The following is a 26,809-nucleotide window of genomic DNA, read 5'->3' as shown; positions in this document are numbered from 1 at the left end:
GCTCTAGAGCACAGGCTCAGTAGATGTGGCACACAGGCTTAGTTGCTCCAGGGCATGTGGGATCTTCCCGGACCAGGGCTCAAACCCCCATCCCCTGCTTTGGCATGCGGATTCTTAACCACTGTGCCACCAGGGAAGTCCCTTGTTGGAAGTTGTTAAATCACAGTTTCAATTTCAGTACTTGCAATTGGTCTGTTCATATTTTACTTCTTCCTGGTTCAGACTTGGAAGATTGTACCTTTCTAAGAACTCATCCATTTCTTCTAGGTTGTCCATTTTATTGGCATATAGTTGCTTGTAGTAGTCTCTTATGATCCTTTGTATTTCTGTGGTATCAGTTGTAACTTCTTCAGTTTCATTTTTTTTGGCTGTGCCACATGGCATATGGAATCTTAGGGATCTTAGTTCCCCAACCAAGAACAAACCCGTGCCCCCTGCAGTGGAATCAAGGAGTCCTAACCACTGGATTGCCAGGGAATTCCCTCATTTCTAATTTTATTGATTTGAGCCCTTTCCCTTATATTCTTATATATAAGCCAAAGGTTTATCAATTTTGTTTATCTTTTCAAAGAACCAGGTTTAGTTTATCTTTTCTGTTGTTTTCTTTGTCTCTATTTCATTTATTTCTGCTCTAATCTTTAAAATTTCTTTCCTTCTACTAACTATGGGTTTTGTTTGTTCTCCTTTCTCTAGTTGCTTCTGGTATAAGGTTAGATGGTTTGAGATTTTTCTTGTCTCCTGAGGTAAGATTATATTGCTATAAACTTCCCTCTTAGGGACTTCCCTGGTGCCACAGTGGTTAGGACTCTGCACTCCCAATGCAGGGGGTCCGGGTTCGATGCCTGGTCAGGGAACTAGATCCCACACACATGTTGTGGCCGCAACTAAGAGTTCGCATGCTACAACTAAGGAGCCCGCGTGCTCCAACTAAGGAGGCAGTGAACCGCAACTAAGGAGCTCACCTGCTGCAACTAAGCCCCAGCACAACCAAATAAAAATAAATAAATAATTTTTAAATAAATAAATAAACTTCCCTCTTAGAACTGCTTTTGCTGTGTCCCAAAAGTTTTGGATCGTCATGTTTTCATTTTCATTTGTATCTAGGAATTTTTTGATTTCCTCTTTGATTTCTTCGGCAATCCATTTTTTAGCCTCGATGTGTTTGTGTTTTTTACAGTTTTTTTCTTGTAGTTGATTTCTAATCTCACAATGTTGTGGCTAGAAAAGATGCTTGATATGACTTCAGTTTTCTTAAATTTACTGTGGTTTGTGTGACCCAGCATGCAATCTATCATGCAGAATGTTTCAGTACCTCATCCAAACATATACTTTTTTTTTTTTTTTTTTTTTTTTTTGCGGTACGCGGGCCTCCCACTGTTGTGGCCTCTCCCGTTGCGGAGCACAGGCTCCGGACGCGCAGGCTCAGCGGCCATGGCTCACGGGCCAAGCCGCTCCGCGGCATGTGGGATCTTCCCGGACCGGGGCACGAACCCGCGTCCCCTGCATCCCCCTGCATCGGCAGGCGGACTCTCAACTACTGCGCCACCAGGGAAGCCCCAAACATATACTTTTGAAGTTAAACACAATGTTCCAACACACTTTATTTAATTATTCCAACAATCCAATAAGGTGAGTACTATTAACTCCATGTTACAGATGAGGAAACTGCAGCCTAGAGAACCTCCACACTATCCTGCCCCATCCAAATGAAAGTATTGGTACAGAACACAAGTTACAATAATTAGAAATTTGTAAAACAATGTAGACATTATCAACAAATCTAAACTACAAGACTTACAGAGTAATTTTATTTGGAGAAAGGGAAAAGAGAAAGGGGAGTAAGGGTTATGATAACAAGAAAGGAATTACCTCTAAGTACACATTTTTAAAGATATCAATTGCTCCCAAATCAGAAGTAATTTAGACTATAACTTTGCCAGCTAACGAGCAGGAACAAGGTTTCTCTCATATGTTCAGAAACACAAAGACTATAGAAAAGGAATCTCTTTAGTACCTGAGGCCACAAGCTAATCCACACCTCTGAGTATATCTAGCAAGACCAAGATATTAAAAAATTAGAAAGAAGAGAAAGAGAGAAATGAAGAGGAGCAAAAGAAGTGAGAAAGGTGACACAATGTACTATCACAGGTGTTGCCTATATCTGACCAAGAAGACTGGGGTCACTGGTAGAGTAATGTGCTCAGCAAAATATGTTTCTTAAATGTACCTGGGATAGACTCTCTGATATGATGAATTAATTCCACATAAGCTTCTCTTGAATATCTGCAATAAAGAAAAAAAAGAAAAAGCTTAGATGAACCAATCTTCTTTAAATGAATGCTATAAGAAGATAACACTATGAACTAATCACACGTAATTACTTCTCATTCACATAGGACAGTACAAGAGTAAGTATCCAGAAGAGTCCTTTTGATTCAAATCCTGTACTATAACCTAATCCAGAGCCTATAAAATTTTAATTCAAAAACACAAATTACTCTAAATAGATGTTTTAACTAAGAAATGAAGACAAATTAACATTTAATATCTCTAAAACTCTTTGCCAATGTGGAATACAAGGAAATTACTAGTTCCATACAGCTTGCCATTTGTCACATGCTCCTTTCAGTCTTATCTTTGCTATACTTACTATTCCCAAAGTGAGTGAACACATGGAGCTATATTTAAATTCTAAGACCTAAAAAACTTTAATGTTAAAAGCTAAAGGATTAAAATCTCAGTGTGCCACACAGTAGGTGCTTAATAAAACACATGCTAAACAAATGAAATGAGTGATCTAGTCCTCAGTCTATACTTACAGAATGAACAGAAGCAAGTTATAATGTCCATGGGTTTACTCATGTAATAAATATTTAGTGAGTAGCTACTGTGTGCCACACACTACACTAGGTTCTTAGACACTGCTTGGTCCTTAAGGAAACATGGAAAGGTATGGGATGCCCGCCCCCCGGCCCAAGCAAGTCTGACCCCCTCCGCATGGCCTCCAATACACGGCTGCTTCCACTCTGGGCTGGTAGGTGGATCTGTTTACAGATATTGTCCCTCTCGTGAATCAGCTGCAGAACCTGATCAAATAGAACACATTAAAGGTCATCAAAGTCTCACCAAAGAATCTTGCAGAAAGGAATACCATCCCCAACTGTTTTTCCACCAAGGTTAATTTTTTTTTTTTTTTTTTTTTTTCTTTTTGTGGTATGCGGGCCTCTCACTGTTGTGGCCTCTCCCGTTGCGGAGCACAGGCTCCGGATGCGCAGGCCCAGCGGCCATGGCTCACGGGCCCAGCCGCTCCGCGGCATATGGGATCCTCCCAGACCGGGGCACGAACCCGTATCCCCTGCATCGGCAGGCGGACTCTCAACCACTGCGCCACCAGGGAGGCCCAACCAAGGTTAATTTTTGAGAATTAAGAGGCTGACTAAACCAAACACATAAATTACCGAAAATCTTTACTTTTGCTCAACCCATGTTCTGTCTGTCCCAGACATTTCACCTGATGGCATCTCTGCTTTCAAAGAGTGAAGAAAGTAAGCAGAGGTCAGATTCAAGCCATGGGGCTATACAGGGGTAGTGCCAACACAGACCAGAAAGGAAAAACAGCATTTGTTTCATCCAGCTTACCAACTAATTAGCCACTTTAAAAGATATCATCAAGAAACTAAAACTAGGAGAAAATACCTGAAAAAAATATACTGACAAATGATTTGTATCAAGAATACATAAAGAGGGCTTCCCTGGTGGCACAGTGGTTGAGAGTCTGCCTGCCGATGCAGGGGACACGGGTTCATGCCCCGGTCCGGGAAGATCCCACATGCTGCGGAGCGGCTGGGCCCGTGAGCCATGGCCGCTAAGCCTGCGCATCCGGAGCCTGTGCTCCGCAATGGGAGAGGCCACAGCAGTGAGAGGCCCACATACCGCAAAAAAAAAAAAAAAGAATACATAAAGAACTTTCACAACTCAATAAGACAAATAACACAGAGGGGAAAAAGTAGGGGTGGGGCCAAAAGACAGACATTTCACCAACACAAAAAACCTTCCAAAAAAAGGTTTCACACGTGAACTACATACTACATGCCAAGCACATTGCCGAGTACGTTCCACCCGTTATATCTATTTCTCAATAACCCAAAGCAGGAAGTGATTATTAACCATTTTACAAACAAAGATGACAAGTTGAAAAGGTCAGCCCTACTGGTAAAGCAGTGGAAGAGCCAGGACTGAACTCAGCTCTGAGGCCAAAGTCTAGACTGTTTCACACTGCATCACACTGCCCCCCCACCTGTCCTTCCCACAACATCCTGTAATAAAACCTCTCTCCGCACAGCCCTCATGGTCCCACTGGTGGTCTTAATATCAGTCCTTTACTTGCCCCCGCCCCGGGAGACTTCAAATCTTTCCAAAGGATGGGTAGATTCAGAGGGCAATATAGTAATACACCACAGGATCCCCTGATCCTCTGAGGACGGATGCCTCTGCCGCATGCTACTGGCTGCAGTCTTTGGCATGCTTAAGGATACTGATGTCAGTTCGACACACTAAACTCTCAATACTCACCTCATCAGGAAAGTCCTTGGGGTGGGGAGAGGTGAAACGAATCCTCATTTCAGGATCTATTCTGGAGACCTGATCCAGAAGGTAAGCAAAACGAAGGCCCCCTTGCTTGGCTTTATAGTTGGTGGAAAAGCCACGGCTAAGGTTAGTGGACACTGCATTGTTGAACTGGACCTCTGAATTGTCCCGAAAACTATTAACATTCTGACCAAGGAGTGTTACTTCTTTCAGCCCCTGAAAAAGGGAAAATAAATACACTGGAAGCAATTTTAAAACATGTTTGGCAGCTTCATACCAAATCACTGACTAAAATTAGCTAAACCTACCAAGAGCCATCCACAAATGTACCCAATAATTTCATGCTTGGGCATCTTGTCTGAAGAAATGAACTTCAGAATAAAACCTTATGTAAAAAATCTTCAAAGCATTTTTTAGAATAGCAAAAAAGCTGGATTCAAGCCCCATGTTCAATAATAATGGTTAATTTATAACACCAAAATCAAATTATGACACCATTCTGTCCACTGAATGTTATATAACCATCACCTATGAAGTATTCTTGCCAAAAACATTTAGTCTAAATCCCATCAAGCTTTTACACCTAACTTCCAGTTTACCAGAATTCAGGGGAATATTTTAAATGACAACATGAGAAAGCAATCAGACAAACCCAGACATGTCTAATGCATCATGTAAGACACACAACAAAAAAGTGAAAGGACTGTTTTAGATTAAGAGAGTTTGAAGAAATATTATAATACAATCAAACAAAACTGTACAAATCTTGATGGGATCTTGGTTTGAAAACAGAACAGTAATAAGATATTTTTGGATAAATTAATAAATTTTGAATAGGGGCTGCATGTTAGAGAATATTAGTTAATTGTTAAATTTCCTACAAATAAGGTATTATGGTTATGACGGGGAAAATTCTTTATTCTGAGAAGACACATACTGACAGATGCAGGGCAAAGTGGCCCGATGACTACCACTTACTTTCAAATGGTTCAGAAAAAATGTATTTATATATCTACAGAGATAGGCAGATAAAGGACATATGACAAAATGTTAATAATCATGTTTATTAGACTAGTCTTTCAACCTGTCTGTTTGAAAATCTGCATTGTAAAAGTTCAGAAAGAAGAAGAATAATGGTTTCTATAAAGACTATTGTTTATAATTTTATTTTGACATAACTTCAAACTTACAGAAAAATTGCAATGGTATAAAAAACTCCCAGGACTTCCCTGGTGGTCCAGTGGTTAAGAATCCGCCTTCCAATGCTAGGAAAGCAGGTTCGATCCCTGGTCAGGGAATTAAGATCCCACATGCTGTGGGGCAACTAAGCCCGCACTGCAACTACTGAGCTCGCGCACTCTGGAGCCCACGCACCACAACTGGAGAGCCCGCGTGCCATAACTACTGAGCCCAAGTGCTCTGGAGCCCGTGCACCACAACTAGAAAGAAACCCGTGCACCGCAACAAAGAGCCCATGCGCCACAATGAAAAGATCCCACATGCCACATCTAAGACCCAACACAGCCAAATAAATAAATAAATAATTTTTTTAATTAAAAAAAAAAACAACTCCCATATACTATTTGCCCAGATTCAATAACTGTTAACATTGTGCCCTATTTCTTTATTATTCACATTCACACCTCATGTATATACTTTCTCTCTCTACACACAAACGCAAGCACAAATTTTTCTAAGTCTTCTGAGAATAAGTTGCAAACATCATACTCCTTTACTTCTAAATATTTCAGCATATAAGAATATTTTCTTATATAATAGTAGTCACAGGACAATTATCAAAATCAGAAGTATTGATATTATCTAAGCCACATTCCATAAGCCAAATTTTCACCAACTGTCCATACTATGTCCTTCATGACTTTTTTCTTAATCTTTATCAACGGCATGTCTAGAAATTTATCTTATGGATATAACTATTAAGATGGACAAAGATTAATGCATAGAGATGTACTTCTACAAAGCACTGTTTTAACAGAGGAAGAACTGAAAGCAATTTGAAAGCTGCTGTCCTACAAGTAAATCATAGCGCATCCATACCGAGGAAGGCCACACAACTACAAAAATAAATTAAAAGCTGTTAATGACATGAGAAAATGTTCACACTATTACAGACAGGATACAAACTTGCTTAGGCAATGACATCACAATCACATTAAAATAAATAATTTTTTTTTTTTTTTTTTGCAGTACGCGGGCCTCTCACTGTTGTGGCCTCTCCCGTTGCGGAGCACGGGCTCCGGACGCGCAGGCTCAGCGGCCACGGCTCACAGGCCCAGCCACTCCGTGGCATGTGGGATCTTCCCAGACCGGGGCACAAACCCGTGTCCCCTGCATCGGCAGGCGGACTCTCAACCACTGCGTCACCGGGGAAGCCCCATATGTAATTTTTTTTTAACATTTCTTTCCCCTGATTAGAATCCCACTCCAGGACCATGCAATGCATTTAACTGTCAAAACCCGAGTCTCCATAAAGACTATTTTTTACAAGTTGTGACATAATGTTAGCTTAAAAAACAGGATATACTAAATGCAACATGGATCCTGGATTGGATCCAGAAAGAAGACATTAGTGGGGAAACTGGCAAAATCAGAATAAAGTCTGAAGTTAGTTAACAATAATATACCAATGCTAATCTTTTAGTTGTAAGAAATGTACCAAAGTTAAGTGAGATGTTAACATTAGAGGTAACTATCTTTGCAACTTTTCTTACAGAAAAGTTTGAAGTTATTCCAAACCAGAAAATTTTTTTAAAAGATAGTAAGATATAAAACTAAGTAAAACACACACATATAAAGAGATGTAATGACCAAATGAAAAAAGAGTTATGGAACAATTGGGAAAATTTGAATAGGAGTGGACTAAAATGAAAAGATATTTAGCATTTTTTGTTAATCCTATTAGAGGAATTAATGGTATTGAAAATATCCTTATTTTTTTTTAGGGATGCACAATTACTTAAGGGTGAAATGTCATGCTGTACTCTGAGATACTTAACAACAACAACAAAATAAAGTAAATATAGCAAAATGTAACAATTATTAAGTTTCAGGGACTTCCCGGGCAGTACAGTGGGTGGGACTCCACACTTCCACTGCAGGGGACACAGGTTCGATCCCTGGTCAGGGAAATAAGATCCCACATGCTGCAGGGCAACTAAGCCCACGCGCCGCAACAAAAGATCCTGCATGCCACAACAAAGATCCCGAGTGCCACAACTAAGACCCGATGCAGCCAAATTAATTAATTAATTTCAAAAAACACACACACAATGCAGAATCTTAACTTTTCATAAGTCAATGTCTTTGAATTCACTAAGATTCACTTTAATGTTATTAAGTTCCTTCTTTTATATGCAAATACCCTAGAAAAGTTAGGGGGTTTTTGTCATCACCTCAGTCTATTTAAACAGACCATCTCCATCCCAAAGGAGTGAGTTTTGGTACTGTTGGGGAGCTGGAAGGGGAGAGGAAGGAGACCACTTTGGACCACTTTGGATAGCACTGGGTGAGGTAAGGTACGAAGAATACTCACAGTGCCTGTGAGCAGCCAGAGACCAAATCAGGGAACTGAGAATCTGGGGACGGGAGAAGAGAAGACAGCGTGCCAGAGTGCACAAACAAAGGCAAACTGTTGACTTAGAACTGGAGCAGGGGCTAGCCTCCCATGGTTCCTAAGCCAAGCAAGTAAGAAAACACAAAGACTCAAGTGGAAGAAAAGCTCTGTATTCCCACCTATTGTCCTCTTTTGCAGGGCTGGAATATTAGGGTCTAGCTAGGGTTAGGGAGAGACCTCAAGGGCTGAGGGACCAGCTCCCAATAGGAGGAAGGCAGGAGGTATCTCCCCTGGCCTCTGATCTGATTCACTACCCTCACCTAACCTCTGTCCCTCAACCAGTGAGCAGGCTCAGTGATAAAATGAACAAGAGATTTGGGAATAGCCTAGAATACAAAGACTAATAAATCATTCTCTGAAAACTTACTAAGTGCCAGTAACAACTGTCCTTCCAGTAACAGTCCTTCCAATAACCTAGCAAAGAAGGTATCTACCCTCTTTTCATAGATGGGGAAACTGTGTTTTGAAGAAGATAGTTAAGTGACCTATGCCAGGGCATCAAGCCAGAGAATGGTGGAGCCAGAATTCACAATCATCTGATTCATGCTCTCTCCATTCTACTGTGCTGCCACCCAAGTGAACCTCTCAGTGCATCTGCCTATAATTCCTGGGCAGCAAACCCAAGATGTACACCCAGGTATTTCCTTCTGACCAGGTATGGTTCTAAACTTGTACAGCTTAGAGACAGCACAGGCTGCAAAACTAGAAAGGTTGTCCTCATCCTCCCACAAACACGCTCACAGTAAGAAGGGCTGGAGAATTTTTCACCTGCTCAGAAAGCTTCCTCACTTCCTCTAGAATGGAGGCAACAGGCCGACTCCTCTCCCGGCCACGTGTGAAAGGAACAATGCAGTAGCTGCACATGTTGTCACAGCCTCGCATGATAGACCTGGGGAGGAAAGCACCAGAACTTAGTAACAGGAGCAGGATGGCCTGGTCCAACCCAAGGAGCAGCTCCCTTGGCATTATCCTTTGGCTCTGAATTCTCTTGGCAACAGGCTCACACTGGACCAATCGGAGATCTAAGAAGCAATAAAGCAGACATTTTTTATCTTTAAAAACTATTATGGGGGGCTTCCCTGGTGGCGCAGTGGTTGAGAGTCCGCCTGCCAATGCATGGGTTCGTGCCCCGGTCTGGGAGGATCCCACATGCCGCGGAGCGGCTGGGCCCGTGAGCCATGGCCGCTGAGCCTGAGCATCTGGAGCCTGTGCTCCACAACGGAAGAGGCCACAACAGTGAGAGGTCCGCGTACCACACACACACAAAAAAAACTATTATGGGGAGTTCCCTGGTGGCCTTGTGGTTTGGATTCCAGGCTTTCACTGCCGTGGCCTGAGTTCAATCCCTGGTCAGGGAAATGAGATCCCACAAGTTGCACAACACGACCAAAAAAAAAAAAAAAATTATTATGTGTTAATCACAGGATATAAACCAAACTGTAATTGGTGGATGCAGTGGTTACCCTAAGGGACTGCACTGGTGAAGGAACGGGTTGCAGACGTACCACACTTGGACTTTCTACTGTTTATATTTACATATTTTTGAACTCTTTAAATCTAGACCCAAAAAATAAATATTATAAAGAATGTATTAGGAATGGAGACCTTGGATTTAAAACACAAGGTTCTGCATCTCTCACTCATTCCTGATCCAAATGCTAAGTAGCTAAGTTACATCACCCTCTTTCATTGCACATGTATATGAAAGCCTAAATTTATCTTAAGGAAATAATGATGGATAGATGTATAGTAAAGACGTTCACTGAAGGACTGTTAAATAAATGTTAGCTATTAATTTTTATAAAGCATTCCAACAACAGAGTATCGGATAGCCATTAAAATGAGAGGTTGGCAAACTTTTTCCATAAAAAAACAGAGAGTAAATATTTGAGGTTTTGCAGACTATACAGTAGAGACTCATCCTCCTCACAACTACTCAATTCTGATATTGTAGTGGCAAAAGCAGCCACAGACAATATATAAACAAATGGGTATGGCTGTATTACAATAAAACTTCATTTACAAAAATAGGCTATAAGCCTATTTGCCAATATGTTAGAGAAAATTTCATGACATAACAAATGTACATTATTTTAAATATGAAAAGGTTATAAAACCAAGTACACCAAGAGCCAATTTTTATAAATAAATATAAATAAGCATACACATACAAACACAGAAGAAAGAACAGTCATACACACCAAACTGCTAATAGTGTTTATCATTAGCTGGTAGGAGTATAGGTAATTCTTACTCTCTTCTTTATGTTTTTCTATCTTTCCACATATTCTTCAACAAACATGAACTATTTTGTCATCAGATCTTCTTTTTTTAACTTAAAAGATCAGAGGAGGGGAAAAAAGGATCCTAAAAGCCCTAGATATTTTAAGTGAAAAAAATAATAAGAGTATAGAAGGGAGGGTAGGAAAGATTCCATATTATATACATGAATGCGTGTGCAAAGAATACCTCTGAAAGGATTATATAAGAAACTCCTAACATGGCTGACTCTGAGAGGTAGCCTAGGAGACTGAGGATGACAGGTGTGAGGGAGTCTTACTATACCATCTTTTGTCTTCAGTTTTTTGTACTATGTGCATTAATTTTTTTAATGTAATAAAATTAACATGTTATTTTAAAAGTAAGAAAGGAGAAGCTGACTCCCCATCTTTTGGTCAGTGACTCACACAAAAGCAGAAGTGGCACTGGGGCTCATCTGGACTGGCAAGACATCAGCATAGGTCTCATCCAGAGAGAGCAGAACATTGGCAGCTTGCTGGCCTGACTCGGCAACAGCAAGCAGCCGAGGAAGGTCCCTATAGGCATCTGGACCAGCCAAAATATCCACCGTTTTCTCTCTGTTGAGGATCTCCTCCTTCAATCTCTCAGCCATGCAGCCTGGGAGGGAAAAGAGATAAGCTAAGACCTGTTCCTAAATTCATCTCGTCTCACTTCTTTTTAGTACACATTCTCTCCAGCTGGATCAGAGACCAGGTCACAGAAACTTCTCTAGCAGTTTAGCATCATCCCTCAAATTTGCCCAACACTTCTATACCTCTGGAACCTGCATATTCCTATATAAGAAAACCACAGGAAAAGAGCTCTATAGCAATTCAATTAAATGCCTGGAAAAAATGAAACCACCATCCAAAAACCTTTCTAGACATGAACCACCTCTTTTTTCAATTGAAAATTACTTGGTGCTACAAATAAAAACTATTTTGTGTCAGGAACTTATTTATTAAAAGAAAACTTATTTATATACAACTGCACTTACACACTTTATCCCTCTTGTTGCCCATAATACTTATTAAAACCTATAAGAAATGAGTTATCCATCTATGCTGGTATCTTCCATAATCAAGAATACCACTATTAGTAAAACTATACAATTTAAAAACCCATTTTATTAAAAAAAAAACCTTTAAAAACACTGGTTTAAAAACTATTCTTGGATGTACAACCGTGTATAGCAGCATCATTGACAATAGCCAAAAAGTGGAAGCAATCCGAGTGTCCATAAACAGATGTGATATATACATACAATGGAATATTATTCAGCCTTAAAAACGAAGGAAATTCTGACACAAGCTACAGCCTGGATGAACCTTGAGGGTATTATGCTAAGTGAAAAAAGCCAGTCACCAAAATGTTGTATGGTTCCATTTATATGAAGTACCCAGAGCAGTAAAATTCACAAAGGCAGAGAGTAGAATGGTAGCTGCCAGGGACTGAAGTGAGGGAGGAATGGGGAGTCATTACTTCATTGGTGTCGAGTTTCAGTTTGGGAAGATGAAAAAATTCCTGAAGTGGACGGAGGTGATGGCTGCACAACAATGTGAATGTACTTAATACCACTGGACTGTACATCTAAAAGGGGTCCAAATGGTAAACTTTATGTTACATACACTTTACCACAATTAAAAGAAAAAAACTGGGCTTCCCTGGTGGCGCACTGGTTGAGAGTCCGCCTGCCGATGCAGGGGACACGGGTTCGTGCCCTGGTCTGGGAGGATCCCACATGCCGCAGAGCAGCTGGGCCCGTGAGCCATGGCCGCTGAGCCTGCGCGTCCGGAGCCTGTGCTCCGCAACGGGAGAGGCCACAGCAGTGAGAGGCCCGTGTACCGCAAAAAAAAAAAAGAAAAAAACTATTTGGGGGATTTCTGATATTCCTAACAGATATATACCCAGGGGCTTCTATAATGAAGGAACTGGAATGGAACAAAACATTCTAGCTAATCTTTCCATCCTCCTGCATCACTTAGTACATTAATCTGTGTAATAAAGGATATGCTCCAACCTGTGTTTTGACCCATCATCAAGAAGAATTAATTTAACTATTCCACAATGGACACAGTCTATTTTAAGGCTAAGTACATTGACTAACTTCTGGGACCATGAGGGTACAGAATATTTATTTTTGAAATATGCCTCCCAGCTATCTATACCAGAGATGTCCAATAGAACTTTCTAAGACAATGGTAATGTGCTGTATCTACGCTGTTCAAACTGGTAGCACTAGTCAAGTGTGGCTACTGAGCAGTCGATATGTGGCTAGTGAGACTGAAGAAGTGAATTTTTAATATTATTTAAGTGTGATTAAATTTAAATGACCACATGTGGCTAGTGGCTATTATACTGGTCAGTGAATAATTAGATCTTCACTTGGGCATGCTTCAGGAGTCAAGATAAAAGGTGCCTACGTGGGGCTTCCCTGGTGGCACAGTGGTTGAGAGTCCGCCTGCCGATGCAGGGGACACGGGTTCGTGCCCTGGTCTGGGAAGATCCCACATGCCATGGAGCGGCTGGGCCCTTGAGCCATGGCCGCAGAGCCTGTGTGTCTGGAGCCTGTGCTCCACAATGGGAGAGGCCACAACAGTGAGAGGCCTGCATACTGCAAAAAAAAAAGGTGCCTACGTGGTAAATTCAAGCTGTCCCTTCAGACTCCAAACTCTCTCCTATCCACTATTCTGTGCCACCATGAGCCCCATCAGACTAGTAAGGACAGATCACTTTCTGAGTACAGTACCTATTACTTTAAGGCACTAAGAAAAGCCCTTTTATGAGCTTTATCTCATTTAATCCTACAGCCTCTGACATTAAGTATAAGAGTTGAATGGCATGTATAAGATTTCTTCACCACTGGGAATCCAGCCTCTAAGGGAAACCCTAGCATATAAAGCTACATGGAGCCCAAGTCTCACAAAACTCACAAAATCTGCAAATTACCAGATACCTAGAATCCCAATCCTCAGAGGCACTCGGGAGTGGAGCCGTTTTGACTTCAAGGATCTGAGCTGATGTAAACGATTCCAGATGGTCTGTTCAGCCTTCTCCCTACAGAGGTCAAAAAAGGTAGACCTGAACCTGAAAATAAACTACAAAGCAATCTAAAAGAGCAAGACAATGGGAAGAATGGGAATTCCCTGGCAGTACAGTGTTTAGGACTCCATGCTTTCACTGCAAAGACACAGGTTCAATCCCTGGCTGGGGAACTAAGATCCTGAAACCCATGCAGTGTGGCCAAAACTATTCCTAGAATGATGCCCTCCCTGCACATCTCCAAATCCTGACAAGCCTTTAAGCCAAAATCAAAAACAATCTACTCCACAAAGCCCTCCCCAACTCTCCTCTGTTGGAGAGTTTGTTCTCCTGTCACTTTAACTATTCTATTCCCTGTACTCAGCAATTTCTCCTTTATACTGTTTGATTTTTTTACCTAGTGCTTTCTGCCAGATGTTAGAACTATTTGTGTATGTGTCTTAGTTCCCATGTCAGACCAGACTCCTTAAAGTCAGGCTCCATGGAGGAAGGGTTCATTTCGGAATCTCTCAAAGAACCTAGTCCAATGTCTTGCAGCAAAGACCCTTAGAACAAAAATGTTGGATTAATTGATAGTATAGCCAGCTGAGGAAACATAACACCAACATGCCTTGTACACAGAAACAAGTAATAAACAGGGTATGCTCACTTCTGATGGATGCCACCCATCTCTGTTCAGAAGAACTCTGTCCCTGACCACTGACGGTACCTAGCCCTTATGATGTGAGGTACATCATAAACATGTGCCATTGGCTACAAGAAAAACCCAAGGAAAAGCTGGGCAACTCAACACACTCTCGGTTTCCTCATCAATAAAATGAGTTTGATAACAGCACCTACCTCATAGGGTTGTTGTGAGAATTAGTTAGTGCACGTATAGTACTCAGTACAAGACCTGACACACAGTACACGCTTAGCAAATGCTGACCGTTCTATCATTACTATCTCCACTGGTGTAAAACTGCAAATCCACTGGCTCATCTCCATAGGTAGGGCCAGCCTGGCACCGTTGGCTCTGGCATTATTATATAAGATATATTCACTCTCTAGGTAAAGAACAAATTCCCACCTGATAGAACATGTGACAAGGAGGACCACATCAGCCTGGGTGGAGAGCAAGGAAAAAAAAGAAAATTATGATCTTTGAAATTAACCTTTTAGAATCACTGCCCACAGCCCTTTTTTTTTTCTCAGATTGTGGTGAAACACACATAACATAAAATTTACCATTTTAACCATTTTTAAGTGTACAGTTCAGTAGCATTACGTACATTCACACTGCTGTGCAGCTATCACCACCATCAACCTCCACAACTATTTCAACTTCCCCAACTAAAACCTGTACCCATTAAACACTAACTCCCCATTCCGCTCCTCCTCATGGCCCATTTTTAACCTAGCTCCTTGCCTGAAGGTGAGCACCACCTTAAAAGTTTCAAAAATAACTGCAACAAAAGTACAGCTTGGTCCCACACTGCACACTTTCCTCAAGGGAACTCATTCTCACTAGGCCACAGCCTGCTCCTGAAACTCCACCCAAGAACTGGCAAACATTCAGAATCTCACCCAGGAAACAAGGGGAAGCAGGAAATGTGTGTACCTCCTGAAGGTTACTGGTCCGGAGGTAGCCACTCTTCTGTAAGATGGACCAGGCTATCTCTGTGTCATTCACGTTCATCTGGCAGCCATACGTCTCAAGGTAGACTGCAATGAGAGGGCAATTCCACTGTAGGCAGATGAAAAGGGACCGCAAGTCTCAAAAGGTCTCCTCCCCAAATGCCCCAGAAACACCTGAGGCAACTGGTTAGCCGCTAAGTCCCCTGTTGCCTCAATTCTAAGGCATCATTAATTGCCAGATGTACCCCCAAATTAATGACAGCCTTTCAGAACAAAAGAAATACTACATTATATACACACACCAATTACAAGCCGTATCATTTAAAAATGGAGAAAACATGCACCTGAGAATCAGGAAATATGGTTATAAAAACAATTAGAAAAGGGAGAACTAGTTGACAATAATTATCAACCTGGGGGGAAATAAATTTAAATCCATGTTAGGTCTTCCCTGGTGGTGCAGTGGTTAAGAATCCGCCTGCCAATGCAGGGGACATGGGTTCGAGCCCTGGTCCAGGAAGATCCCACTTGCCGCGGAGCAACTAAGCCCGTGAGCCACAACTACTGAGCCTATGCTCTACTGATGTACCCCCAAATTAATGACAGCCTTTCAGAACAAAAGAAATACTACATTATATACACACACCAATTACAAGCCGTATCATTTAAAAATGGAGAAAACATGCACCTGAGAATCAGGAAATATGGTTATAAAAACAATTAGAAAAGGGAGAACTAGTTGACAATAACTATCAACCTGGGGGGAAATAAATTTAAATCCATGTTAGGTCTTCCCTGGTGGTGCAGTGGTTAAGAATCCGCCTGCCAATGCAGGGGACATGGGTTCGAGCCCTGGTCCAGGAAGATCCCACTTGCCGCGGAGCAACTAAGCCCGTGAGCCACAACTACTGAGCCTATGCTCTAGAGCTCGCGAGCCACAACTACGGAAGCCCATGTGCCTAGAGCCCGTGCACTGCAACAAGAGGAGCCACTGTAATGAGAAGCCCATGCATAGCAACGAAGACCCAACGCAGCCAAAAATAATAAATAAATAAAACAAATAAATTTATTTAAAAAAAATCCATATGTTACACTCCTCCTTCTCAAAATGAGGTTCTCCAGACTCTGGAGGGAGCAGCAGTGGCCAGAGGGTACATAAAGCCACAAAATAAAAATGAGGCAACTTCCTACAGTAACTTCAAATGTCTTAAATGAAAGCAAGCATGGCTAACATGACATAAAACACATTTGCATAAAGTTCTAAGAACCTCAATTTCACACCGTAGCAAGACCCTTCAAACTAAATTCCTATTTCAACCCCTGCGCCCACCAACGCATTTTAATCCACAAACCCAAATAAATTCTAAATGGAGTTAAAAGTTGAAGGATAATCACATGAAAACCAATAGAAAAGAGCAGTAGTTTTTTTAAAAAAAGAAAGAAACAATCAGGATTTTTTTTTAAACCTTCCTTGGCTCACTTCCCTTGTCTAAAAAAAGAAAACACCAAACTTATGTCAGGGAGAGACTGAAGGGAACAACAAATTTTAAAGGACTACAAAATACCGAGCAGGAGTCACAAGGTATACAGACTCCTTGATTTACCAATTCAACTCCCAGAAATTTATTCCAGAAAAAAATTTTTAAAGAAGCAAAGCTATCTATATATGCATGTATCTGTATACACATATATGAGGCACTTATTATAGTGTTATTTATAATATAAAAAATATTGAAACAACCTAATGTCCCAACAATTGGAAAACATCATGGTACAGCATGTGATATTTTGCACCAATGTTTCTAAATTTAATTATGAAGACTACTATTTGGAAGAATATTAAATGAAAATAGCACATTACAAATAATTTGCACCATATGACTGCAACCAAATCATTAAGAATTATAAAGGGAAATTTTTTTTGGAAACAGTGCAAAATGGGAGAGGTTTGGTTGTCTCTTAATGTCTCTTCAAAATTTTGTTTGTTTGTTTGTTTTGGCTGTGTTGGGTCTTCACTGCTGTGTGCGGGCTTCCTCTAGTTGCAGTGAGCAGGGGCTACTCTTCGTTGTGGTGCGTGGGCTTCTCATTGTCGTGGCTTCTCTTGCTGCGGAGCACGGGCTCTAGGCATGCAGGCTTCAGTAGCTGTGGCACGCAGGCTCAGTAGTTGTGGCTCGCGGGCTCTAGAGCACAGGCTCAGTAGTAGTGGTGCATGGGCTTAGTTGCTCCGCAGCATGTGGGATCTTCCCAGGCCAGGGCTCGAACCCATGTCCCTTGCATTGGCAGGCGGATGCTTAACCACTGTGCCATCAGGGAAGCCCTCAAACATTTTTTTAAGGCATTTTAACTGAGTGCATTATGTTTCTCAGAAAACCTCTGCCTAAGCATAATGATTTTCTACAGCACCAATTATGAAACCTACCTTATAACTTAGGATGATCTAAAAATCAGAATAGAGATCATAAGGGTTTCCAAAGGTAACCAAAAAGAGGACTACCCAGGACTTCTACCCACAAGTTGCGTGTACCAAAACTATAATTCCTTTATATTATTGTTACTTGGTAGAGTCTGACGATTCCATAACTTAGCAGCCTTCCCACCCTGTTAACCCTCCAAAGCCAGGTCTGTAATAAAAGACCTGTTAAGAATCAGACTATGGGACGTCCCTGGTGGCGCTGTGGTTAAGAATCTGCCTGCCAACGCAGGGGACATGGGTTCGAGCTCTGGTCCGCGAAGATCCCACATGCCACGGAGCAACTAAGCCCATGCGTCACAACTACTGAAGCCTGCATGCCCTGGAGCCCTCACGCTGCAACTACTGAGCCCAAGTGCCACAACTACTGAAGCCCGCGTGCTGCAACTACCGAAGCCCGCATGCCTAGAGCCCATGCTCTGCAACAAAGAGAAGCCACTGCAATCAGAAGCCCGCACCCCGCAATCAAGAGTAGCCCAGAAAGCCCGAGTGCAGAAATGAAGACCCAACGTAGCCAAAAAAATAAAGAAAGAAGGAATCAGACTATGGATACTGGAAAGGAGTAAAGCAGGAAGTTCAAAAAGAAGTAAAGTAAAACCAACCTTTTCTCTGCCTTCCTAAAAGATCATCCACTGTGAGATATGGGGGTGGGTCCTCCACATCTGGAGTAGACGGTTTCTCTTGAGGAACTGAAGCACTTCTTAAAAAATGCTGAAAAGTCGGTCCAGTGGCCAGCCTGGAGCTGAAATCCTTCCAAACTCCATCCTCCTGCCGCCTCTCTGGACTGGGACCTGCAGAGCTGCGGACACCACTGTGTGCCCTGCAGGTCCTGAGCAGCAGCCAGGACACAGAGGCCAAGGGCCCCCACCTCAGACATCTCTGCGCTTTGAGGACACACTGTAAAGGATGCATGGCACTAAAACAGCCCAAAGACTGCAAGAGAATGACAGACATCACCAACATTTATTGAACACTATATACAGGGCACTGCTCTAAGCACTTCCAAGTGTATTAATACATTTAATCCTCACAAAAACCCAAGAAGGTACTCTTAATAATATTGTCCCGTTTATAATATTTTACAGGTGAAAAAACTGAGGCAACTTGCCAAATATCACACAAAGAAGTGCCAGAGATGAGACGCAAATCCAGGTAGTCTGTTTTCAAAACAAAGGGGTGGTAGAGATGAAATGAGAAGCCCTGACAAAATAACAAAGTAGCACCGTGTGCCAGGAACAGTTCCAAGGGTTTTAAGTGTATCAGCTCTTTAAACCTTCACAGCATCCTGAGTAACATAGGCAACAGACACTATTATTATCCCCATTCAGAGAGGAGGAAATAGACAGAAAGGCTGAGGGACTTACCTAAGCTCCCACAGCCAGTAAGCAGCAGAGTCGCGATTCAAATAAAGGTCTCTATTAAAACAAAGCCTGTGTCCCTAGCCACCTTGCTACACCGCCTCCCCACACTGTGAAAACAATTTACTGAGGGCATCTTCTTTTGGGTTCCTTCAAAAGGAAAGTATCTAACATGGGGGCACCATATGCCTGGTCGGTGACTACTTTCGACCTCCAAGAGTCTCAGATTACTGCCCTTCAAACTTCCCACCCAGACTCTCTCACATATGGCTGGGGGAGAGAGATGGAAAATGGCACAACCTTTACAGAGAGCAATTTGCCACCTTCCGTCAAAATTACAAACACACAAACCCTAGATAACTAATAAGAACCTACTGTATAACACAGGGAACTCTACTCAGTACTCTGTAATGACCTACATGGGAAAAGAATCTAAAAGAGAGTGAATATATGTATATGTATAACAGATTCACTTTGCTATACAGCAGAAACTAACACAATACTGTAAGTCAACTATACTCCAATAAAAATTAATTTAAAAAAAACACAGGGCCTCCCTGGTGGCGCAGTGGTTGAGAGTCCGCCTGCCGATGCAGGGGATACGGGTTCGTGCCCCGGTCTGGGAGGATCCCATATGCCGCGGAGCGGCTGGGCCCGTGAGCCGTGGCCGCTGGGCCTGCGCGTCCGGAGCCTGTGCTCCGCAACGGGAGAGGCCACAACAGTGAGAGGCCCGCATACCACAAAAAGAAAAAAAAAAAAAAAAAAAAAAAAAAAAAACACACAAAAACCCTTTGACCAAGCAGTTCCATTGCTAGGTATTTATCCTACAGATAGACTCATGTGCAAAATAACCTATGCATAAGGATATTTGATACAGCAGTGTTTCTAATAGCAAAGAAACGGGAAAGATCTAAATGTCATCCATAGGGGACTAGTTAAATAAGTCACAGTACATCTATACAATGGAATAAGATGCAACCGTTAGAAAGTTAGGTCGAATCTATACATGACAAAAAAGCAAAGAAGCAAAGTGCTATACTAGATATAGCGGGCCATCCACAAACCTGTGTAGGAAAGAAGACATGAATATTCAGGTACATATTTGTAAATGCACACAATATCTCTAGAATGCATAAGAAACAGTGGGTGCCTCCCAGGAAGGAACCTAGGTGACTCAAAGTACAAAAGGTGGAGACTTACTTTCCACCACATATTCTTAATGGACCCCACATCTCCAGCCTGACTACCTCACTCCAGCCATACCAGACATCTTTGTACTGATCTTCACTAGCTTCTAGGCTTTTACACATGCTGTTTTCTCTGGCTGGTGTATCTTCGCTTAACTGACGTGGCCAACTCCTACACTACTTTTAGGTCTCTGCTTCCTCCTGGAAGCCTTTCCTGGCCACCACCGCCAAAGTCTAGGGGTCCTCCCCTAGGTTCCCAAAGCCTCCTTATAACTATCACAAGACTCATCACACTTTGCTGTTAATTACTGCTTATCCCTTGTAAGCCGGAGGTCTCTGAAAGCAGGGAACAAATCTCATTCATTTCTATATTCTTAGTGTCTCCCATTCTAGTAACATGGCAGGTGCTATACATGTAAAATGAGCAGATGTGGCCTGTTACTTCTCCAACCCGATCACCTGCTGTACATGCTACCAGCACTTTAGGCAGGAGCAATGCCAACCTACTTTCAAGTGACAGAGAACAGCAGACTTTTAGTGTGAACTTTAAAGTCACCCGTTTCTGCCCCTTACTTGTTGTGTGACCTCGGGAAAGTCAAATTCCTACCTCTGAGCCACCAATTCCACATGTGTAAAATAAGGATAAAAATAATACCCACCTCTCAGAGGTGTTGTGAGAATTAAAGATGTTAAAACCTAACTTGGCATACAGTAAGTCTTCAGTAACTGCACAATTGCAGCCTACACCTCCTTTGATGGTGGGTATAGAGCATTGTGGTTAAGACGCGAGAGACGGCGTCTGACCCAACTGCTGCCTCGCCAGGTAACTTTGGGCACGTGGAAGCGTCTTACGTTCTGGGAGCTTCCATTTCCTCATGTGTAAAATGGGAATAATGGTACCTATTACAGCACCTATCTCCATGTCTGTTGTGAGGATCAAATGTGACAATACGAACAAAATGCTTGCATAGCACAATGTAGGGGGCCTCGGTGGGGGCCCACATTAATTGGTAGTCGACAATAACGATGAGACAATAGCCTCATCTCAACATAAACAATAAAGCATCCCACTTCATTGGGTGATTACAATGTGTCAGGCGTGGTGCTAAGCGCTTTCCATGGATTACCGTATTTAATCCTCACAGCAACTGTGAGGCAGGTTTTACTATCATCCTCACTTCACAGGTGACAAAGCTAAGGTTCGGAGGAAAGAGGGCTGACTTGTCCAAGGTCACAAACGAGTAGGAAGCGGGGCTGGAGTGCGAACCCCGACAGTCTAACTCCAGGGTCCGCGCTGTAACCACCGCGCCATCGTCCCCTTGAACACCGCGCATTCCCGGGGCACCGCCGCCCCTCCAGTCCCAGACGTGGGGCGTGGCAGAGGGCGCAGGCGACCTCCGCCGGCGCTCCGTTCACCTACCGCTGCCCGAAGGCCTGGCGTCCAGCCGCTGAAGCTCCTCTCAGTAGGCAAGCTCCCGGCTCAGCTGTCTGCGGCTGCGCACGCACACGCGCAACTTCCGTTCCGCCGCAATTTCCGTCCGGGGCGCCCCATCCGGCGGAAGCGCGTCTTCTCTACTGTCCGGGTGGGTCCAAGCTCCTGGCTTTGAAAACCCTCCACTGGTGAGTGGAACCAAGCGGTAAACCCTAGCCGGCAGGTGGCAACGGAGCGCTTGAAATGTGGCGAGTGGTAGCTAAATGTGTTCTAAATGTAAAATACACACCGGATGTCGAAGAAAGAATGCCAGCTATCTCCTCGATAATTTTTACATTGACTGCGTGCTGAGATATTTGGGATTTATTGGTTTAAATGAGTATATTATTTAAGTTAGTTTCATCTGTTTCTTTTTACTTTTTTCAGTGTGGCTACTGGGAAATTTTTAATTATTTACGTGGCTCGCTTTCTATTTCTGTTGGACAGCGCTGCGTTATAGGTTAAAGTCTTCCCAATTCACGTTTCCATCATAGAACCCCCCTCCCAACCCCTGGAGTCACACACACATAAGTTCCACTGTCTATGGGGCACCTCCCCTTGGGTACCTATCGACCGTCTCTAACTCAATACAGAACTCTTCATTTCTTCGTACACATCCTAACCCAAAACCTGTGTCTGCCCAGTCTTGCCCATCTCAGTAAATGACCCAAGCATCCTCCCAGTTGCACTAGGAGAAACTGAGTCATTTTTTTTGTTTCCTCTCCCTGAATCTCCACACTCAGTCTATCAGCAAAGTTTTGTCAGCTCTAAGTGCAAAATGTCTCAAATCTATCCACTTCCCATTCTCCTGTTCTTCTCCTGCTGCAGCTCTAGCCCAGGCCATCATCATCTCATCAGAAAGGACAGCAATAGCCTGCTAACTGGCCTCCTTGCTTTTGCCCTTAACCTAGTCTCCTACCAACTATTTCCCACACAGAGCCTAAGAGAGTTTGTTTTCTTAACTCAGATCATGGGAATTCTCTGGCGGTCCAGTGGTTAGGACTCCGCACTTTCACTGAGGTGGGCCCAGATTCGATCTCCACCCTTGGTTGGGGAACTAAGATCCTGAAAGCTGTGCAGTGCAGCAGGAAGAAAACAAAACAAAACAAAACAAACAAACAAACAAAAAACAAGACTTAACTCAGATCACATCATTCCTCTGCTGAAAACTCCCAGTGGCTTGCCACATTGCCTTTGCAATAAAATCCAGATTTCCTGCTGTGTCCTAGGACCTGCATGATCTGGCTACTGCTTACTTTTTACTTCTCCAACTTACTTATTTATTTCTTACTATTTACTTCTCCTAGCATGTTCTCTCTAATTAACTATATTTCAACTACACAATTTTATTTTGCTCCTTCAATACCCCAAGCACATGTTTATCTCAGAGCCTTTGTACTTTGAACATTCTCTCTGGAATGTCCCCCCAAATTGTTTCAAGGCTGGTGCCTTCTCATCCTTCATGTCTCAGCTTAAATATCAGCTCTCCAGAGAGGCCCTCTCTGACCACCCCATGTAAAAGGCTCCCATCACCATCACATCATTTTCTTCTCAGTATTTGTCACTATCCAAAATGATAGCATTTTTTGTTTACTTGCCATTGCCTATTTCCTAGACATTCAGCTCCCTGAGAGCAGCGACACATTCTGTCATGTTCACGGCAATATCCCCAGGATGTAGCACAGAGTCTGATTCATAGGAGGGCTTAATGAATACTTGTTGAATGAACAAAGGACTGCTTTATGTATTAGTTTGGGTTCCCCAGAAGCAGACCTTGAAAAAAGGACTTGAGTGCAGGCAGGTGATCACAGGAGACGCTGATAAGGTAACTCAGGGAATGAGACAGGGGAGACAGCCAATAAGAAGTGTGTTATCAAGCCAGTTACCAAGGTGGGCATCTGGGTCTTCATTCTGTTGGGGAGCTCTAGGAAACAGTGTAAGACACAGACCTCAGAATTATTTCACCCAGAGGGAGAGGAAGCTGGGGTAGTTATATACTACCAGCCGTGGTGGAAGTATACTCCTACATGTGTTAATTCCTCAGTGCTTCTACTCTGCCTATGCGGGGAAGGCTGTGGTTTGGGAGAAAGCCCTCTATCAATAAGATGCAGTCACTGACTCCACCATTCTGAATTACCAAGGCTCTGGGCGGCCTGACAACCCCTGCTACAACTGGCCTCTTCGACACCCCATTAGAACTCTATGAGGTTATTATTGGCCCAAGTTACAGGTGAGAAAACTGAAAATACAAAAAGGTAGTCGAGTGCTGAAGCTCACATAACTAGGGTATGGCAGAACTGGGATCCACCCACAGGTCAGTCTGATCCCAAAGTCCTATTCTTAACACTGACTAATTCAAAGTCAGACTGGCTGGGTTCACATTAAGGCTCCGATGCTTACCATGCATGATAGCCATGGCCAAGTCAGTCCCCCCTGATGACTTGCACTTTCTTTGCATATAAAGTGGCTTCTGTGTAGAAAATATACTGCATTGAGGGTAGGAGGGTGGGAAGACCAATCAGTAGAGTATTGAGGAGGCTGTGGCAGTTGTCCAGAGATTGTGGAGTCCTGGGCCAGTGCGATGGCTCGGGGCAGTGAGGAAAAAACAAACCCAGATTTCAGGAGTTTGAGACATACCACAATAAATTCCACAGCATCTCTTTACATGACTGCTGGGTGCCAATTGAGTCAAATATACAAAGGCAAACACAGCCCAAGAATTGTATTATGGCTCTTGTTTTTTACTGTGGTTCTCCAGGTAATATAGAATGTGCTCTGATCTTTTCAGGCAATAATCAGCACCGTGAAAATACAAAATTTCAGAATTCCTGGAAAACTTTCAGACTCTAGAGACAAGTTCCTGGAAACTCTGAGATCTAAAGACTCCAGCTGGAGAAATATTCAGGTTTCCTGTCAAAGTTTTTACTACAAGGGGAAGATGTTCTGTCCTAACTCGGCCATGGGGGGGTGCCACCCGTGCCACACAGAGCCCCACCATGGTGGCCGAACCTCCGTTCCAATAGGAGTTATGTTGAGGAGGGAAGCCTCCCACCCACGCTGCCAAGGTCAGACAACACCCATTCACTCTCCACAGTGACCCCAAGCATGGACCCTGTCCTTCCTGACACACCAATTCTCTATTTCAGGTCCTACTTATCGTTTCAACATGGCCCTTCCCTCTTTAGCCTCGGTATTGTCCTCCTAGAATCACAGGAGAGAGGGATTCTAGAGCTGGAAGGAAGCCACTTTTAGAACTTCCAATGTGGGAGTCAGGGAGGAGCTGGGATTTTAACCCAGGTCTCTTGGCCTCTTAGAACTGTGCTCTTTCAAATCTGGATCTTCCCCTAGTGGCCCCAGAAGGAGGTGTCACCTTCCCCTTTTGTGGCCAGAGCAGGAGGCAGCAAGTCAGAAGATGTCAGAGCTACCCCTTGCCAGTTCTGACTGCCCATGGGATGGGCATGAGGGATGTTCTCTGGTGCATGTTATGCTGCCCCCACCTACACACACACACACACACACACACACACACACACACACACACACACACACACACACACACACACACACACACACACACACACACACACACACACACACACACACACACACACACACACACACACACACACACACACACACACACACACACACACCAGCCATTCCCAACATCCCTACTATCCTTTCCCACACACATCAGCCCATGTGAGGGCCAGGGACCATTTCCAACCTCCCAAACCATCACCCACCACATTCCAACAACAAGGGTCCTTTCAGCTGCCATACTGTGGAGTCTCAGACAGTGTTGTGTCTTGGGCAATGAAGGTGATAAAAACAACACCCCCCGCCCCGCCCAGATCTCCAGGAGCTTGGAAGGCTCATGTTCCATCCCACCTTGGGAATCTGTCATCTGGGATGCCATTCCCCCTCCTACCTGACTAACTCCTACTGGTTGCTGATAGTTCTAACAGTTACTGAGCAACTTCTTCTTCCCCTCCTCCTTCCCCACTGATTCAGCCTCAGCCAAATGATTTGTTTTGGCCAACGGAATTAGAGAGGACAAAATGCGGAGGATGTAAGTGTGCTTGTGCACTTTGCTTGTCTTTGAACTCCAGTGACTTGCCATGAGAACATGCCCTGGGAGCTGATGCCCCTTCATCCTGGGCTCCAGAAGGAAAATCATAGAGTAGGCCTGAGCCCAACCCACAGCCTGGACCAAAGCCACCCAGCCAAGCCCAGCTTCTAATGGTCAAACTGCAGTCAACATGCAGCCCCAGAAGCATGAAAATAAATGCTTATTGCTGTGGCCACAGAGTCTGTTGTTGTTTTGGTCCACAGCATTGTTGCAACAGTAGCTGATTTTTAGCCTGCTCCTTCAGGACATCAGCTTCAGGTCTCTTCCTGAGAGAAAACTGCCCTCACCCCCAGAGCAGGTCAGGTCCCCACTGTCCTCTCTGGTATTTCCATGAGTCTACCCAATCACACATTTGATTGTGAGAGCTTCTGCTGAATTTCTTTCCCCTGTGCAAGGGGGCCTGTCAGTCTTGCTCCCAGCAAATTGGCTCCTGGACCCAAGGATTAGCACAAAGTAGGTGTGTACTATGTATTTCTCAAATGAACAGTGGATTGACGAATGGGTGGGCAGATTGAGGTGGGCAAAGCTGGAATATCTCTGCTTACCTGCATTTCCCCAGGTTTCTAGAACAAGCTCTGGCTCTGGCTTGTTACGTGAACCTATGTGGGCCTCAGTTTCGTGTGGGACCTGATTAGAACTGCTTAGTCTAATGCAGTAGCTACTAACCACATGTGGCTACTGAGCATGTGATATGCAAGCAGTGTGAGTGAGGAACTGAATTTAATTCCATTTTAATGAATTTTAATTTAAAAACTGATAATTCAGTTATTGGAAAACTTTAGTACATTTGGAAATACTTGATGATGCGAATCTAATTTTTTCAACTGGAAACTTTATGAAATCTAAATACCAATCAAAGGTTTCCAATGAAAATTTGGTATCTGAATAGAGATGTGCTGTAGGTATAAAATACACACCAGATTTCAAAGACAGTATGAGAAAAAGAATGTAAAACATTTCATTAATGAATTTTTATAATATGTGTTGAAGTGATAACATTTTGGATCTACTGGGTTAAATAAAATTTATTA

At 43.1% G+C, this 26,809-nt stretch overlaps 1 protein-coding gene across 5 annotated transcripts in view; it reads right to left on the bottom strand.

Moving 5' to 3' along the window:
* The window catches only part of CDK5RAP1 (CDK5RAP1 mitochondrial tRNA methylthiotransferase), a 43,328-nt gene extending 18,160 nt beyond the window's left edge, over positions 1-25,168 (bottom strand). Inside the window, exons 1-10 of one of the 5 annotated variants that reach the window (XM_081257385.1) lie at positions 21,596-25,168; positions 18,233-18,563; positions 15,144-15,247; positions 14,613-14,647; positions 13,458-13,558; positions 10,909-11,119; positions 8,990-9,110; positions 4,573-4,803; positions 2,989-3,086; positions 2,228-2,283 (exon numbers count right to left, since the gene is read on the bottom strand). In XM_081257385.1, coding sequence (XP_081113511.1) covers positions 2,228-2,283; positions 2,989-3,086; positions 4,573-4,803; positions 8,990-9,110; positions 10,909-11,119; positions 13,458-13,558; positions 14,613-14,647; positions 15,144-15,247; positions 18,233-18,542 — 1,267 coding nt within the window. In that variant the 5' untranslated portion in view covers positions 18,543-18,563; positions 21,596-25,168. Of the gene's footprint in view, positions 1-2,227; positions 2,284-2,988; positions 3,087-4,572; positions 4,804-8,989; positions 9,111-10,908; positions 11,120-13,457; positions 13,559-14,612; positions 14,648-15,143; positions 15,248-18,232; positions 19,523-21,595 lie in introns of those variants that run through there. The other 4 variants (XM_081257383.1, XM_081257384.1, XM_081257386.1 and 1 more) reach the window with 4 other exon arrangements.
* Between the last annotated feature and the right edge of the window lie 1,641 nt (positions 25,169-26,809).

Source organism: Mesoplodon bidens (genome assembly GCF_964165515.1).
Source record: "Mesoplodon bidens genome assembly, chromosome: 15".
In the NCBI taxonomy this organism is placed as follows: domain Eukaryota; kingdom Metazoa; phylum Chordata; class Mammalia; order Artiodactyla; family Ziphiidae; genus Mesoplodon; species Mesoplodon bidens.
Note: the sequence above shows the minus strand (reverse complement) of the source record. Positions and strands in the feature narration are given on the sequence as shown.